Source organism: Silurus aristotelis, assembly GCF_946808225.1.
Source record: "Silurus aristotelis genome assembly, chromosome: 2".
Taxonomy (NCBI): Eukaryota; Metazoa; Chordata; class Actinopteri; order Siluriformes; family Siluridae; genus Silurus; species Silurus aristotelis.
This window is the reverse complement of record NC_139575.1, coordinates 11,874,766-11,891,658: the sequence shown is the minus strand read 5'-3', so window position 1 is coordinate 11,891,658 and position 16,893 is coordinate 11,874,766. Positions and strand designations below refer to the sequence as shown.

Below are 16,893 nucleotides of genomic sequence, written 5' to 3'. Positions count from 1 at the left end.
ATGACAATGTATTCTGTCAATACCTCTATGATAGTGGGGTTAGTAAGGGACAGAGAGAGGGAGAGAGACAGAGACAGAGACAGAGAGAGTGAGTGAGTGAGTGAGTGAGTGAGTGAGTGAGTGAGTGAGTGAGTGAGAGAGAGAGAGAGAGAGAGAGAGAGAGAGAGAGAGAGAGAGAGAGAGAGAGAGAGACTTTCAGAACAGCTTTTGCTGAAAACAAATGAAAATGTCCTTTACTTTAGGACTTTTTGGAAATAGGGAGAGAAAACATAGATCTAGTTACTAGGCTCATATCCAACAGCATGGAGACAGAACCTTCTGGAAACGCTTGATGGAAGAGCTGGCATAAAAAGGTGGATATCCTGGGGAATAGCCAAACACAGGCTCAGGTAACACACACACACACACACACACACACACACACACACACACACACACACACACACACACACACACACACACCTGCCCCAGTATGCTTCAGTGTATTCATCACATGCAACAACGCACAGTTGGAACAGATTGTCTTTATAAAGAAGCACTTTGTATTAAAGGTTATTTAAAGACCCATCAAAAGTGCTGCTACGTGACACTACATCGCTTAATCCTTAACCGAGAAGAAGAAAGTTAATGAGGTGGTGTGGAATCTTTTCATCCCAACTTAGCAATTAGTGCTTTATTCAAGAGTGTAATGACACACTACAGTGAGAAGCTTAATAATGCAAACTCTTTCTCTCACCTTCAACCTGAGACTTTCTAACTAAGGTATTTAATTTTATAGCAAAGCACTTTTAATGAAATGCATTTATGGTTATAACCATGGTTATGGTTATATTTATATGAGCTAGCTATATTTTGAAGTCTATAAGCTTCATGTTATACTTTTGTTTCATGAGCAGATATGCAAAAAAAAAAAGATAATAACAACTGTCTGTTTCTGTTTTATACAAAAGAAAAAGCTCTATGGCACCCACCTCTCTGGGCAACTCTGTCAGGAAGTTCTCATCAGCTGCAAAGGTCCGGAGATTGTGCAGGTAGCCAATAGTTGGGGGCAAAGACTCCAGTTCATTACAGCTACAGTCAAACTCCTCTAAGAGCGATAAACTACAGAACAAACCAAAAAAAAAACTGCTGTGGTGATTAGAATAACTTTACACTACAGAACTACAGTGTCAACATATACTATAAGGAATAACCATACACTCTATTATTACATGTATTATATAACTGTAATGAGAAACATAATTATTTTACCATATTACATTTAAAGGTTGCTGTTTGCTGATCAGGTAAAACATTTTAGAAGAATTAAGGTGTATTTCAGAAAACAAAAAAAATTCATTTAATTTTCACCTGCATATGGTACTAAGGGTATGGAATCACAGATATAAACTTACACGACATGGATAAAAGTATAGAGACACCTGACTTTTCTAGCCATAAATGGTTTATCCACAACCTGTTACCACAAAGTTGTAGGCACATAATTGTATAGGATGTTTCTTGGTGCAGAAGCATTCATTTATCCCTTCACTTGAACTAGGAGACCCAAACCTGTTCCAGCATGACATGCCCATGTGCAGACATAAGAAATTTGAGTTAAAGACATTGAGATCTCGAACTTGGTCATTTAGATTTTATTGCCTCACTGACTGCAAAGCTTCCACCTCCTCAGCCTACATCAATATCTGACTTTACTATGATGTTGGGGTGGATGAATGAACACAAATCTCCACAATCATACTCCAAAATCTAGTGAAACATTTCCTTGTGGAACATTATTAGAACAGCTAATGTGGACTAAATGTGGAATGTTTAAAAGTCACATGCAAATCTTATGGTCAGGTGTCCACAAACTTTTGTTCATATACAGTGTGTATATACCCTATAAAAACACAAAACATAAAAAGTACAAACAATATACTATATAGAGTGCTTGAAATGTTGTACAACCATAACCAAGTGCTCTAATATACAGATACTGTAAATTTAAATTAAATTAAATTTATTAAGGAAATAATATAATCACAAAAAATTCTAATTCGCAATTCATTCTTAAAAATTACACCATCATTTACAAAATCCTGTGGTAAAACGGCACTAAACTATAAAGAAACTTATGAAAATGTTATGAGGGACCCACATACTGTTGATAATGTCTACTTAAAAAAGATCTGAGGGTATCTAAAGGCCTGGATACACATTCAGCTGTGTGAAGAAGTGTTTGCCTTTAAAAGGAATCTTAGTAATGCAAAAACCTAAAATGCTAAATATGATGAATTATGAGAAATTGCCAGAAGTGTGCAACTAAAAATTAAAAAGTAAAAAGTAAAAACTGGATTAGGACAAATAAAAAGATTACTATTTTTATGCACATCTTTTTTATTATTATTATTTTGCTGCTAGATATTTTACTGATGTATCCAGGCCTGGAGACACAGTGGTTAAATTATGACTTTGAGAATGAAGTGGTCAGTCTGAAATACATCTTTGGCCTTCTGCTAAAAAGTCAGTTTCAAGGACAAACTTTAAATTACAAATGCTTGGTGTTTTTTTTTAAATAAAATATGGAACTTGATTTAAACTGAGGTTTTTAGTATCACTGACACCTTTGCAATATAAGTTGGCTTGAAAAGGCCAACTTATCATCCTTTAGGTCTACAAACTACTTTATGTTATTTCCCCTTTACTGTATGCTAACCCTAATGCTAACCCTAACCCTGATTATTTTTTAACTAGCATATAGCTAGTGTTTTGACACTGTAGGCCATATTCAGAGCTTATGAGCTATGTATGCTCTTATGTTAAAGTTTTTAACCACATCTGGATAAAAGGTACTATGAAAGCAGATGAAGAAAAATACAGTTGATAAAATTATATTTATAATTACATATACAGTTACTGTCAAAAAAAATTTAAAAGCCTTTTCATGTTTTTAGGCACATGTTATATGTTCCTATTGTTTATATGCAACAATCTAGGTAAAATGCAAAAACAGTGAATGACTGGAAGAAGTTTCTGTGGACAAATTAGTCCAAATTTGACATTGTGGCTTTAAGAGAAGTGCATTAGTGAGTTGGAGAAAAGGACAGAACATTTTACCCCTGCCTCACAGACTCCGCCAATCATAGAGGTGTAAACCTAATCACTGGGGGATGTTCTGGAGCAGGGAAGGTTGGAGACTTATTCCAGGTGAATAATAACTGAACCAACATGGCTACCATTCTATATTTCCATGCCAAAAGTGAGTAAAGCTGTATTGTAATTAAGGATTTTTCAAAGAAAATAAAATGCAACATCTGTACATTTATATATTTGTCCGGTCAAAGTAAATATTCATACAATTTAATTATCTAGTTTGTTGCATATAAACAAAATAATTATGCATGTATCTCACAAAAACGAGTAAAAGACAAGGTGTTTCAGAGCTTTTGACAGGCACTGTATCTCAAATTCAACCTATTCTATCTGCATAATAAATATTCATTAGTAACATATAATAATAGCCTATTACATAGTAGCTTAATACATATAAACATTAAGTTTTATATATAGATGGTTTTCCTGAACTAAGAGGTTCAAGTGTATTAGCAAGGTACAAGACTCTAGAATAGCTAATAAACTAGTTGGCATAGACTCTTCGGATCTCTGGTATTTTATTATACGGTTGGACTTAACCGGTTATTATACGGTTCGACCTAAAATAGTGAGATGTTGCCTCAATTACTGTGTATTTGGTATATAATTATATTTATAACTAGAATTTTATTTCCTGAAGAAAATGTAAATAGTGGTTTCCAATGCAAAAGTTGGCAATGGTTGCACTTAATTGATTCTGCGATGTTCAAGACGCTCATTCCAATTGTTAAGAAATGTCACATATCTATGTATTATTTGCTGTGGCAGCAGTGTCAATGAAGTCATATGACATCAAGTGACCTTTTTAAAATACTCAGCAATCAACTCTCCCCATTGTGCTTGTTTTGATGTTTAACAGTTCTTTCTTTTTTATTTTTAATATTTACAGTAAATATAAAATGTCTACATATCCCTATACATACATAGCCACAACATAAATATCAGACTTGTTACATCTTTAATGTGATCTTAAACAAAAAATCCAGAGAACAAAAAAGATTTAATAATTGGGAACATATTAATAATAAAAAACCTGGGCTATAGGTTAGTGTGGTAGAAAGGAAGCCATTTCTCACAAAGAAAGATATGCAAGCCTATGTGAATTATACCAAAAGATTGTTGGAAATTGTGTTACAGTCTGATGAAACAAATGTTGAACTTTTTTGGCCATAATTTTAAAGGAAATGTTTGGTGCAATGCCAATATAGAGCATCATCCAAGGAACACCATACTGACAGTGAAACATGGTGGGGGTAGGAATATGCTTTAGGGCTGCTTTTTTTCAACTGGGTTGGTGGCACTTGTCAGGATAAATGGGGAAAATTAATAGCTACAAATACTAAAGTAATTTGTCACAAAATCTTCTGTCCTCTGTCAAACAGCTGAAAATAAAGAGGAATTTCACATTTCAACATGTTAATGACCCAAAGCACACATCAAAACACATAACAAATATATGGCTTCAGAAAAAAATTATAAAAATCCTGGAATAGCCCAACCAGTGCCCAGACCTCAATCCTATTGAACCTATGGAATTACCTAAAAATAAAGCTGTATACAGAAGATTCCCTCGCAATTTTTTGTTGATTTCCGTAAAGCTGCTTTGAACCAATGTCTGTTGTAAAAAGTGCTATAGAAATAAACTTGACTTGACTTGAATTTGAAGGTATTTGAACTTACAAATAATAGTGAAAAAAAAATTCCAACGTCTAGAGACTTATTCACAAAATCTTAATGTCATAATGAAGCTGATGTCGTAATTTTATTTAATTGGAATATTGCTTTAAAGATGTAACAAGTCTGATATTAAGTTGACGTTATTTCTGTCTTTATCTTCTAAAAACCTGAAAGGTGTTCATAAAGGTGTGTGAGCCTTTTATTTCCAATGTAGTTTTTTTCTTATCAAACCTGTCTGTAAAATGGATGGGAGAGGAGATGTCCAGAAATCGATCATGTCTACATGGATAGAAATATTTAATTGGATAAAAGTGATAAACATTGATTTGCAGTGATTCTTTCTTCTAAGGGGTCAAGTAAATTGCCCTTCACAGAATAACTGAGCCATCAGATATTTATTTTGTCACTGACTATATGTCAAGAATAGTCTTGGGCATGATAGTCATGGAAATCTGCCATTCATGCAAATTTTGCTTAATTTAACAATCTGGAATCTACCATCATTATGCATTTGGATAGCACAGTATTATACATCAGATTGTATGCTTCAATAATAATGCACAAGCAGGCAAAGTAAATTATATGCATTAAAAATGCACTTGCATGCAATTTCCAATTTGTGTGACTTTTTAACAAAATCTATTAATTATTACCCCTTCGCTATGAGCACCTAACTCTGAATATGGCCCCAAATCCAAATGCACAATATTCATTGTGAGAATTCTCCTTTCTCCATTTTTACAATGCAAACCATCTGTTTTGATAATCCCTTCACTTCAGCATTCTCTACTCATTCACTAAAACACTGATTTTCTGGCATTATAATTTGGCTTTATTAGACCCACTGACCTACTCACATTCATAAGGTATTTGTTCCAGCAGCCTTTTAACATCTTTATCTTTACAGTATGTCTCTTCACATCTGCAGTCACAGTGAGTCATACCAGCATTCCCAAATTCTGTATTGTATACAGTGACCTTTATAAAGTTGGTCTTTTCAAGCAAACAAAGTATTTAATCCTGTTTACTGTATTATACCCTAATCTGCCACAGTGTTTACTGAGCCAAATGCTTTGCATTCCTAAATCAATTTGTTGTAATACAAAAACGAATGAAGTAATAAATATAAAAAGCAAGGTATTGAGTTCGACTCGGCTCAGAGAGAATTAAAACTCTGTTCATGATTGACCTGGAAACAATTTCTCTCCTTTTCAGCAACGGCTACAATTAGAAAAGGTTTTTTTCCTCTTCCAGGGGTCAATGCATATTTATCATGATAAATAGAATCATTAGCATGGCATTTGTACAGCAGCCCATCCCAGCTGGCCTTCCATATGCAAGGCTTTCACTGAGGCACTTCTAGCTGCACATACAGGAGATGCAAACGTGTGCCCTTGCCTAAATAAACATGCTGTGGCGGACGTGTGGGGAATACGAGCACTTTGCTGGTCTACTTACCCTAATTTGGTGCGTGGACTGAGATGCCCATTTTAGATGCATGTTTGATAAACACAGCACACAAAACCGACCAATGACAAACCAAGAAAAAAGTGCATGGAGAGCATTATGCCAGGAATGGAGACAGTTATGATGAATGGGGACGGCAGACCTGTGGCGGGACTTGAGCTCGAGATCTAAATCAAGGCCTGAATTTCTTATCTGGCTTTCACTTAGAGTTAATAGCTAAAAAAACTGTAAGGATAAGAAATGTAAAGGACATTTTCCCTTAGAACTCTTAATTCTTTATTGATAAAGTACTGTATCTTAAAAGAGGATTGGAAAGCCATAATGTATTGCATTAACTTATTAAATGCCTTTACTCTTAAAATGGGGAATTAAATAAAGTGATATATTAAAATATAAGAGTGTGCTGCAAGAAAGGATTTCTTAATGGAATTCTAATCAAGCTAATTAGAAACTCAAAATTAAATAAAGTAACTTTCATCTAATTTAACTTGACAAACACAGAGAGTCTGACTTAATCTTAAAATCAAATCTCCTGGTAGTTCATATTTAGACATAAAACACCATTCTCAGTCAATGTGTTGCCAATCAGTGTTTTCTCACAGCGAGGTTAGAAGGTCTAGCATAGTGAAGGTGGCAGACAGCTAAGCTAAGCTAACAACCAGCACAGCTCTAATACTGATACGGTTGTCATTGTTAAAATCTCTCAGTAACGTACAATCTAATTTTATAGGGAAGGGTAATGAATGCTTTAAAGAACACAAACCAATCATCATAAAACAAGTCTGTTTTAAATGGGCATGGCCCAAAAAAAAGCAGCAGCTGGGGGATGTGCAAGGATTTGAATCTGAGAGGTGTGTAAAGTAAAGGGTTATGTGGTCACTTCCTTTCTTGATGTGAGACTTCATGGCCTGGAATGAGTGTGTGCAGCTACTTACCTTCCGATAGTGTTAGGCAGTGAGGTTAGCTGGTTGTCATCCACTTTTAATGTTGTTAACTTTTTCAACATTCCTACCCAAAGCAGAAAAAGTCAAATGGTTTTATTAGTAATCAATTGTTGTAATCATAAGCATGATCACAGGTCTGTAGTACAGGAGGAAAATAATGAAAAAGTATACAGACTCTTAGGTATATTGAATGAGGGTCATGTTTAAGGGAAACAGAGGAAGCAATGTGACATATTTGGCAGTGACATGAATAAAAGAAAAGAAAGCACAGAGGAGGGAGAAGCAGAAAAAACAGGTGTTGAGAAAAACCAGATGAAGGTGCGAAAATATTCTCTTGTCCTTTTTAATTAATACTTAATTGTTAACTATAATATATATATATATATATATATATATATATATATATATATATATATATATATATATATATATATATATATATATATATATATATACAGTGAGGAAAATAAGTATTTGAACACCCTGCTATTTTGCAAGTTCTCCCACTTAGAAATCATGGAGGGGTCTGAAATTGTCATCGTAGGTGCAGGTCCACTGTGAGAGACATAATCTAAAAAAAAAATCCAGAAATTACAATGTATGATTTTTTAACTATTTATTTGTATGATACAGCTGCAAATAAGTATTTGAACACCTGAGAAAGTCAATGTTAATATTTGGTACGGTAGCCTTTGTTTGCAATTACAGAGGTCAAACGTTTCCTGTAGTTTTTCACCAGGTTTGCACACACTGCAGGAGGGATTTTGGCCCACTCCTCCACACAGATCTTTTCCAGATCAGTCAGGTTTCTGGCCTGACGCTGAGAAACACGGAGTTTGAACTCCCTCCAAAGATTCTCTATTGGGTTTAGGTCTGGAGACTGGCTAGGCCACACAAGAACCTTGATATGCTTCTTACAAAGCCACTCCTTGGTTATCCTGGCTGTGTGCTTCGGGTCATTGTCATGTTGGAAGACCCAGCCTCGACCCATCTTCAATGCTGTAACTGAGGGAAGGAGGTTGTTCCCCAAAATCTCGCAATACATGGCCCCGGTCATCCTCTCCTTAATACAGTGCAGTCGCCCTGTCCCATGTGCAGAAAAACACCCCCAAAGCATGATGCTACCACCCTCATGCTTCACAGTAGGGATGGTGTTCTTGGGATGGTACTCATCATTCTTCTTCCTCCAAACACGTTTAGTGGAATTATGACCCAAAAGTTCTATTTTGGTCTCAGCTGACCACATGACTTTCTCCCATGACTCCTCTGGATCATCCAAATGGTCATTGGCAAACTTAAGACGTGCCTGGACATGTGCTGGTTTAAGCAGGGGAACCTTCCTTGCCATGCATGATTTCAAACCATGACGTCTTAGTGTATTACCAACAGTAACCTTGAAAACGGTGGTCCCAGCTCTTTTCAGGTCATTGACCAGCTCCTCCCGTGTAGTTTTGGGCTAATTTCTTACCTTCCTTAGGATCATTGAGACCCCACGATGTGAGATCTTGCATGGAGCCCCAGTCCGAGGGAGATTGACAGTCATGTTTAGCTTCTTCCATTTTCTAATGATTGCTCCAACAGGTGACCTTTTTTCACCAAGCTGCTTGGCAATTTCCCCGTAGCCCTTTCCAGCCTTGTGGAGGTGTACAATTTTGTCTCTAGTGTCTTTGGACAGCTCTTTGGTCTTGGCCATGTTAGTAGTTGGATTCTTACTGATTGTATGGGGTGGACAGGTGTCTTTATGCAGCTAACGACCTCAAACAGGTGCATCTAATTTAGGATAATAAATGTAGTGGAGGTGGACATTTTAAAGGCAGACTAACAGGTCTTTGAGGGTCAGAATTCTAGCTGATAGACAGGTGTTCAAATACTTATTTGCAGCTGTATCATACAAATAAATAGTTTAAAAATCATATATAGTGATTTCTGGATTTATTTTTTTAGATTATGTCTCTCACAGTGGACATGCACCTACGATGACATTTTCAGACCCCTCCATGGTTTCTAAGTGGGAGAACTTGCAAAATAGCAGGGTGTTCAAATACTTATTTTCCTCACTGTATATATATATATATGAGAGAGAGAGAGAGAGAGAGAGAGAGAGAGAGAGAGAGAGATCTTGTGGATTAGTCAAAAGCTCATGGATTTTCATGGTGCTCCTTATATTCAAACACTATCATTTTACATAAAACATTAGTGTTGTACATAATGCTATCAACCATCATAGAACAGAACAACAAATTAAATTGTGTTTCATCTAAAGGTAAAACATTTACCATGCTATTAAAATTTTTTTAACAGAACAGTTGCAGTCTATTTAAACTCCCTTGTTGCATAACCACTCACAACAAATTTAGTAATTTAATGTGGTAATGCAACACGTTTAAATGGCAGATAAGTAAACACTAACACATGACAGACCAGATTATCCAAAAATAATCCTCCACACTACCAGCACAGTGATTTTCAAGCCATTTAAATGCTTCATTTAATTATTTACACAATTTTTCTAATTAATTTATACAACCATTTTAGTTCAATACAATAGAAACTAAACTTAAATATATTTTAGAGTAGTCAATGTACAGCTTGTATAGCAGTAAAGATTTACTGTCCTTTGAAAATAACTCAACATACAGCCATTGTAGTCAGATTAACTCTCAACAAAACTAAGTACACCCTCAGTACTAATTAATAAGTAATAACAGCTGTATGTCGTGTGACCATGCAAAGCCACATGTCCTATTCATCAAGTTCATTTTTTTGTCTGCTTGACAGACCCATACAAATTTGTGTATCTTGTAACAGAACAGTTAAAATTTGGTGCTTTGAGTACAATTCTCTCACACCGACCACTGAATCTTCATCATGTCACCTCATGCCAAAGAAGTCTCTGAGGATTTAGGAATTAGGATTATTGCTCTCACAGAGATGGCCTAGGCTATAAAAAGATCGGTAACATAAAACTGAGTTACAGTACAGTGGCCAGGGTCATACAGAAGTTTTCCAAGACAGGTTCCACTCGGAACAGGTCTCGCAAGCAATCAATCAGGTGCAGAAGCTGGCTTCAAAAAACAGATGCATGAGTGCTGCCAGCATTGCTTTGGAGGTTGCAGAAGTGGAAGGTCCACTTGGCAGTGCTCAGAATATACGCTGCACACTGCAACAAGTCGGTTTGCCTGGCCATTGTCCCAAAAGGAAGTCTCTTCTAAAGCTGCCTCACTAAAAAGCCTGCAAACAGTTTGCTGAAACCAACCTTTCCAACTCACTTTTGTTGCCAGCTATTTTGACAATAATGGCTGTATGTTGAGTTATTTTTAGGAGAGAGTAAATTTATACTGCTATTCAAGCTCCACATTGACTACGCTAAAATATATTCGTCTCTTTTTTTTTGTATTGTCCCTTGAGAAGATATAGTAAAATGGTTGCTAAAATGTGAGAGGTGTACTCGCATTTGTATTGTATGCATTGTAACAGTTAGATTTAATATTCTGGAACATCTGAGAGACAATTTCATTCCTGCTCTCACCTACATTATAACCAAGATAAAGTCACCATGGCTGCTCATCAGGGATAAATACACATCGTTCACCTTAACTCTTAAATTCTGTAAAGTGGCTTTGAGACAATGTCCGTTGTGAAAAGCGCAATATAAATAAACTTGACTTGAATAAATATCTCTCTCTCTCTCTCTCTCTCTCTCTCTCTCTCTCTCTCTCTCTCTCTCTCTCTCTCTCTCTCTCTCTCTCTCTTATTGATGGGCTGTTCATGAATGAGTCGAGTCTTTAATGTGATTTAGAAGAATGACTAGTCTCATAGAGTGATTAGTTCATTTTCTACTAGATACGCATGAGCAAAGCACTGCAAAATCTCCCTAGGTTATGTACAGGAAACAAAATTGAGTAGTTCATTTCATAAGTCCTCTGGTCTGAGTCGTTCATTCTATTGACTCCCATAGATGCTACACAATGCAATGGGTCAGGTTTTTTGGTTCGAAGCTTGACCTTATTGTTACAGTAAATATAGGAGTCACGTGACAAAAGAACTAACAACACAGACAATACTGTATAGGAGGTGAACTACAAATTCTGTTTTATGTACAATATTTACAATATTGTAACTATAATCAAAGTTTGTGTATGTAGACATGTTGGTGGACCTGCTAATTGAAAATTTAACATTTTATTTTATTTCTGATCGAAGGAAGGATATGAACTGAATTACTCTTCTTCACTACTCACTCTCTCTCTCTCTTTCTCTCTCTCTCTCTCTCTCTCTCTCTCTCTCTCTCTCTCTCTCTCTCTCTCTCTCTCTTTCTCATTACTTTAAGAGCTGTGTTCCCTCTTTGTTAAATGTTTAGCAGTTGTGCTTTTCTCAGTTGTTTTTCCTCAAACATGTTTATATGTAATTTTAATGTGATGGTATAGATGTTAGGAAGTCTGATGAGTAGGCTTGTAATGCCCACCTGTATGCTAGGAAAACAGCTCTGCCTCTGAATTTCTAGATTAATTTAGGTAGATTGTGCTAGATTAAGCTCAATATAATAAAAATGTAACTCCCTTTTTTTCTTAAACAGATAGTAGTCTGTATATGTCACCATCCAGTAATTGCTTGTCAAAGAATCCCCCTCTTGATAACCTGCCAATCTACAAGCCTGCTCCTTCCTATTATACTACAGATCCCAACCAGGAAAGGTGAAGGCTAACACATGCTTCCGCTTCCACAATGCATAACATAACACATTCAGAGAAAAGCATCTCCCCTATTCCTTATACATGGGCTTGTAAATGCCTATCAATGTCAGTGTGACTGCCAAGGGAGATTATACAATGAATTGGTTTAACTTTACAATTGGAGTCCAATATACAGTCCAACTGTAAATTGGCATTTAATACAATTTTGAATGGTTTTGTGCCAGGCAGAAATCAACCCCACTGGCGATTTAGAGCTAAAACTGTAGAAAAAAGTCAGTCTGACTGTAAATAAAATAACCTATTTTCTTTCTAATATTTACCAATTATACTTGTCATATGCATCACACCCAAAGTTTGTGTACAGTATCTTCTTCTTCTTCTTCTTCTTTTGGCTGCTCCCATTAGGGGTCGCCACAGCGGATCATCCGTCTCCATACCACCCTGTCCTCTATATCTGCCTCTTTTACACCAACTACCTGCATGTCTTCCCTCACCACATCCATGAACCTCCTCCTTGGCCTTCCTCTTTTCCTCCTACCTGGTGGCTCCATCTTCAGCATTTTTCTACCAATATAATTCATGTCCCTTCTCTGCACATGTCCAAACCATCTCAATTTCGCCTCCCTCACCTTGTCACCAAAACATCCTACATGTGCTGTCCCTCTAATAAACTCATTTCTAATCTTGTCCATCCTCGTCACTCCCAACGAAAACCTCAACATCTTCAGCTCTGCTACCTCCAGCTCCACCTCCTGTCTTTTACTCAATGCCACTGTCTCTAATCCATACAACATCGCAGGTCTCACCACAGTCCTATAAACTTTCCCTTTCATTCTTGCAGATACTCTTCTATCACAAATCACTCCTGTCACTCTTCTCCACCCACTCCACCCTGCCTGCACTCTTTTCTTTACTTCTCTAACACACTCTCCATTACTTTGCACTGTTGACCCCAGGTACCTGAACTCCTCCACCTTCTCCACCTCTTCTCCCTGCAACCGCATCACTCCACTGCCCTCCCTCTCATTCACACACATGTACTCTGTCTTACTCCTACTGACTTTCATTCCCCTTCTCTCCAGCGCATATCTCCACCTCTCCAGGCTCTTCTCAACCTGCTCTCTACTCTCACCACAAATCACAATATCATCTGCAAACATCATAGTCCAGGGAGACTCCTGTCTGACCTCGTCCGTCAACCTGTCCATCACCACTGCAAACAGGAAAGGGCTCAGGGCCGATCTTTGATGCAGTCCAACCTTCACCCTGAACCAGTCTGTCTTACCTACTGCACACTTTACTGCCGTCACACTGTCCTCATACATGTCCTGCACCACCCTCACATACTTCTCTGACACACCTGACTTCCTCATACAATACCACAACTCCTCTCTCGGCACCCTGTTGTATGCTTTCTCTAAATCCACAAATACACAATGCAGCTCCTTCTGTCCTTCTCTATACTTCTCCATCAACATCCTTAAAGCAAATAAGGCATCTGTGGTGCTCTTCCTCGGCATGAAACCATACTGTTGCTCACAGATGGTCACCTCTTCTCTCAACCTGGCTTCCACTACTCTTTCCCATAACTTCATGGTGTGACTGATCAACTTAATTCCCCTGTAGTTACTGCAGGTCTGCACATCTCCCTTATGCTTAAAGATCGGTACCAGCACACTCCTTCTCCATTCCTCAGGCATCCTCTCCCCTTCCAGAATCCTGTTAAACAATCTGGTTAAAAACTCCACTGCCATCTCTCCTAAACATCTTCACGCTTCTACCGGTATGTCATCTGGTCCAACCGACTTTCCATTCTTCATCCTCTTAATCGCTGCTCTCACTTCCTCCTTACTAATCCTATCTACATCCTGCTTCACCAACTCCACATCCTCCAACCTTCTCTCTCTCTGATTTTCCTCATTCATCAGCTGCTCAAAATACTCCCTCCATCTTCTCAACACACTCTCCTCACTAGTCAACACATTTCCCTCTCCATCCTTTATTGCTCTAACTTGCAGTACATCCTTCCCAGCTCGGTCCCTCTGCTTGGCCAATCGGTATAAATCCTTTTCTCCTTCCTTAGTGTCCAACCTCTTATACAGTTCCTCATATGCCTTTTCCTTGGCTTTCGCCACATCCCTTTTAACCTGCTGCCGCATCTCCTTGTACTCCTGCCTACTTTTCTCATCACTCTGTCGATCCCACTTCTGTTTTGTCAATCTCTTTCCCCTAATGCTCTCCTGCACTTCCTCATTCCACCACCACGTCTCCTTGTCTTGCTTTCTATTTCCAGATGTCACACCAAGTACTTTTCTAGCTGCCTCCCTCATCACTCCTGCAGTAGTTGCCCAATCATCCGGCACCTCTTCACCACCACCGAGCCCCTGTCTGACCTCTTCCCTGAACCTCACACTACACTCTTCCTCCTTCAGTTTCCACCATCTTATTCTTCTTTCAAACCTTACTTTCCTCCTCTTCTTCTTCGCCTCCAAAACCATCCTACAGACCACCATCCGATGCTGTCTAGCTACACTGTCCCCCGCCAACACCTTACAGTCTCCAATCTCCAAAGTTTGTGTACAGTATACTCTGAGTATATGTTTTAGATCTGTAAAAAAACTCCAGGTGATGATTTTCTATAATGTTGCGTCTCGCGTATAAACGGTATATAAGACTGTGTGTTGATTTGGTTTGAAAAAGGAAATTGTCCTCACCTATTGAATCAGGCAATTGTTGTAGCATGTTAGAGGAGAGCAGGAGATCCTCAAGAGACTCACACCCGGAGATGTCTGCATCAAGGCTCTCGATCCTGTTCTTGGCCAGGTCAAGATAGCGCAATTGCCTCAGTTTTCCTATAGACTATAGAAAGAGACCAAAAGAGTTTAAACACATTGCTCTATGCTCTGTCAATTGAAACTATCTAGCATTCATAATGCACTGTAAACATTGACATAGATAATTTAGTTTATATATTTTGTTGCAAACATAATTAACGCTTTTTTGGTGTTACATTTACCTAAATTTTTTTTTGCAATGAATATATAGAAATATCTATAACACTTTGTTGTAACCAACAATTCAGGACTCATATCCATCATATATAATATGTATATAATTGTTAAAAATAAAGGAAAATGAAAATTATTTTTCCTGCACAAAGCAAGCATTCTACATTAGTAACATCAAATGTGTTGTAAACGGGCGCCACCCCAAAATTTATATTGTATGTATTAACATGTAGTAACGTTTTACTTAAATTTATAAATAATAATTATATTTTTATTAATACATTTGATTATTTCAACATAAAACGCCATAAAAACAATTCCCTATAAATTTTTTGGTCTATCGCGCTATCCGCAAGAGACCGGGAAAATCAGCAAAACAAATTAGTTATGTGGCAAATGCAATTTCGCGTTAAACCGGGGCGATTGGGGAATTACTGTATATTGTTTGGTGTAGACTTGCCACTGCTAAATTCTAACTAGAAATAAAAAAAATGAAAGAGTTGCTGTGATATATGTGATTTAGGTCCTTTAATCAATCCCTGATGAAAAGTGTTTATTATCATATATTACAAAATTTTTTAAAGTTACCACCATTTACATGTCCCACCATTATAAAATATCAAAACATGAGTAATAGGATAGAATTATATCAAAAGAAAATGCATAAATCTGTTTAGCAACTATTAGCATGGTCTCTTCCCCTATCACTGCACATACAGATTACCCTCTGACCCTGAAAGGTCTACTAGCCCCATACTACACACACACACACACACACACACACACACACACACACACACACACACACACACACACACACACACTCTCACACACACACACACACACACACACACACACACACACACACACACACACACACACACACACACACACACACACACACACATTTACATTGGAAATACCAGCATGGACCCATTCTACCTCTGCAGGTCTTTGAATGTGCCTTTCCACTATTTTCACATTGCACACAACACACTTTATACATGCACATACTTATTGTTCTTGCATTTACACTATAAAAAATGTGTACATTTATAATTTATGTCATGTATTTTTTTCCTTAGTTCCTTAATATATGTCATGGGCTGCTTGGAGGATTCACAGAGTAACAGACAAAAACAATAAACTCTTAAATCTTGAATTATTGAACAATGTATTGTTTCAGATCAAGCAAGAAGTCAAATTACTAATCATGTCATGGCTTACGAATTGCATTTCTTCAGTTAAAAGTAAATTACAGACTGTGTTAACACATAACTGATAAGCTGTGATGTGTGTGACTGCTGTGGTGTGTGTGACTGTTGTGATGTGTGTGACAGCTGTGATGTGTGTAATAGTGTTGTGCTGATTGTGACTGCTTTATATGTGTGTAACAGTTCTGATCTGTGTGACTGCTGTGATGAGTGTGACTGTCTTGTGCTGCTTGAAATTGTGTTGTGTTGTTCGTTGACTGTTGGGCTGTTTGTAACTGTGTTGTGCTGTTTGTTTGACTGTTGTGCTGTGTGTGACTGTGTTCTGATGTGTGTGACTGTGTTTTTGTGATAGATCTAGTGTGTCTATGTGTGTGCATGTGTGTGTGACTTTGTTGTTTGTCTCTGTGCTGTACTGTTTGTAGCTGTGCTCTGACTGTTACTTGTGTAAATGTGATGTAAATGGCTTTAGTGTGCTTACCCCTGGTATTGTCTGTAATGAATTGTTGTCTAGCCACAGCTCTTTCAGATTATGAATCTGCTCCAGAACTTCTGGCTGGAACACCAAAAAAAAAAAAAACAGAGCTCATAAACACTGTAGAATACATCATGACACTGAAAATACATTACCAATAACAGAATTTTCTCATTAATTAGTATAATTTCTATTCCCAGCACTGCTTTTGCCATCTGTTGCTGGGGGAAATGGGAAACTGCAGTTGCCTGGGATGTCTGGGAAGAGAGGGCACAATAATGT

General features: G+C 37.5%; 1 protein-coding gene across 37 annotated transcripts in view; it reads right to left on the bottom strand.

The window, feature by feature from the left end:
• Positions 1 to 16,893, bottom strand: part of lrrc7 (leucine rich repeat containing 7) — a 160,931-nt gene that overhangs the window by 36,566 nt on the left and 107,472 nt on the right. For 31 of the 37 annotated variants that reach the window (XR_014537424.1, XR_014537425.1, XM_083565596.1 and 28 more), the window contains 5 exons: positions 16,618 to 16,692; positions 14,632 to 14,776; positions 7,215 to 7,287; positions 6,271 to 6,288; positions 972 to 1,101 (listed from right to left, as the gene is read on the bottom strand). Coding sequence is in view for 34 of the 37 variants with exons in the window: in XM_083565596.1 (XP_083421722.1) it covers positions 972 to 1,101; positions 6,271 to 6,288; positions 7,215 to 7,287; positions 14,632 to 14,776; positions 16,618 to 16,692 (441 nt within the window). In the remaining 3 variants the exon portion in view is untranslated. Of the gene's footprint in view, positions 1 to 971; positions 1,102 to 6,270; positions 6,289 to 7,214; positions 7,288 to 10,607; positions 11,468 to 11,547; positions 12,285 to 14,505; positions 14,777 to 16,617; positions 16,693 to 16,893 lie in introns of those variants that run through there. The other 6 variants (XM_083565566.1, XM_083565574.1, XM_083565590.1 and 3 more) reach the window with 2 other exon arrangements.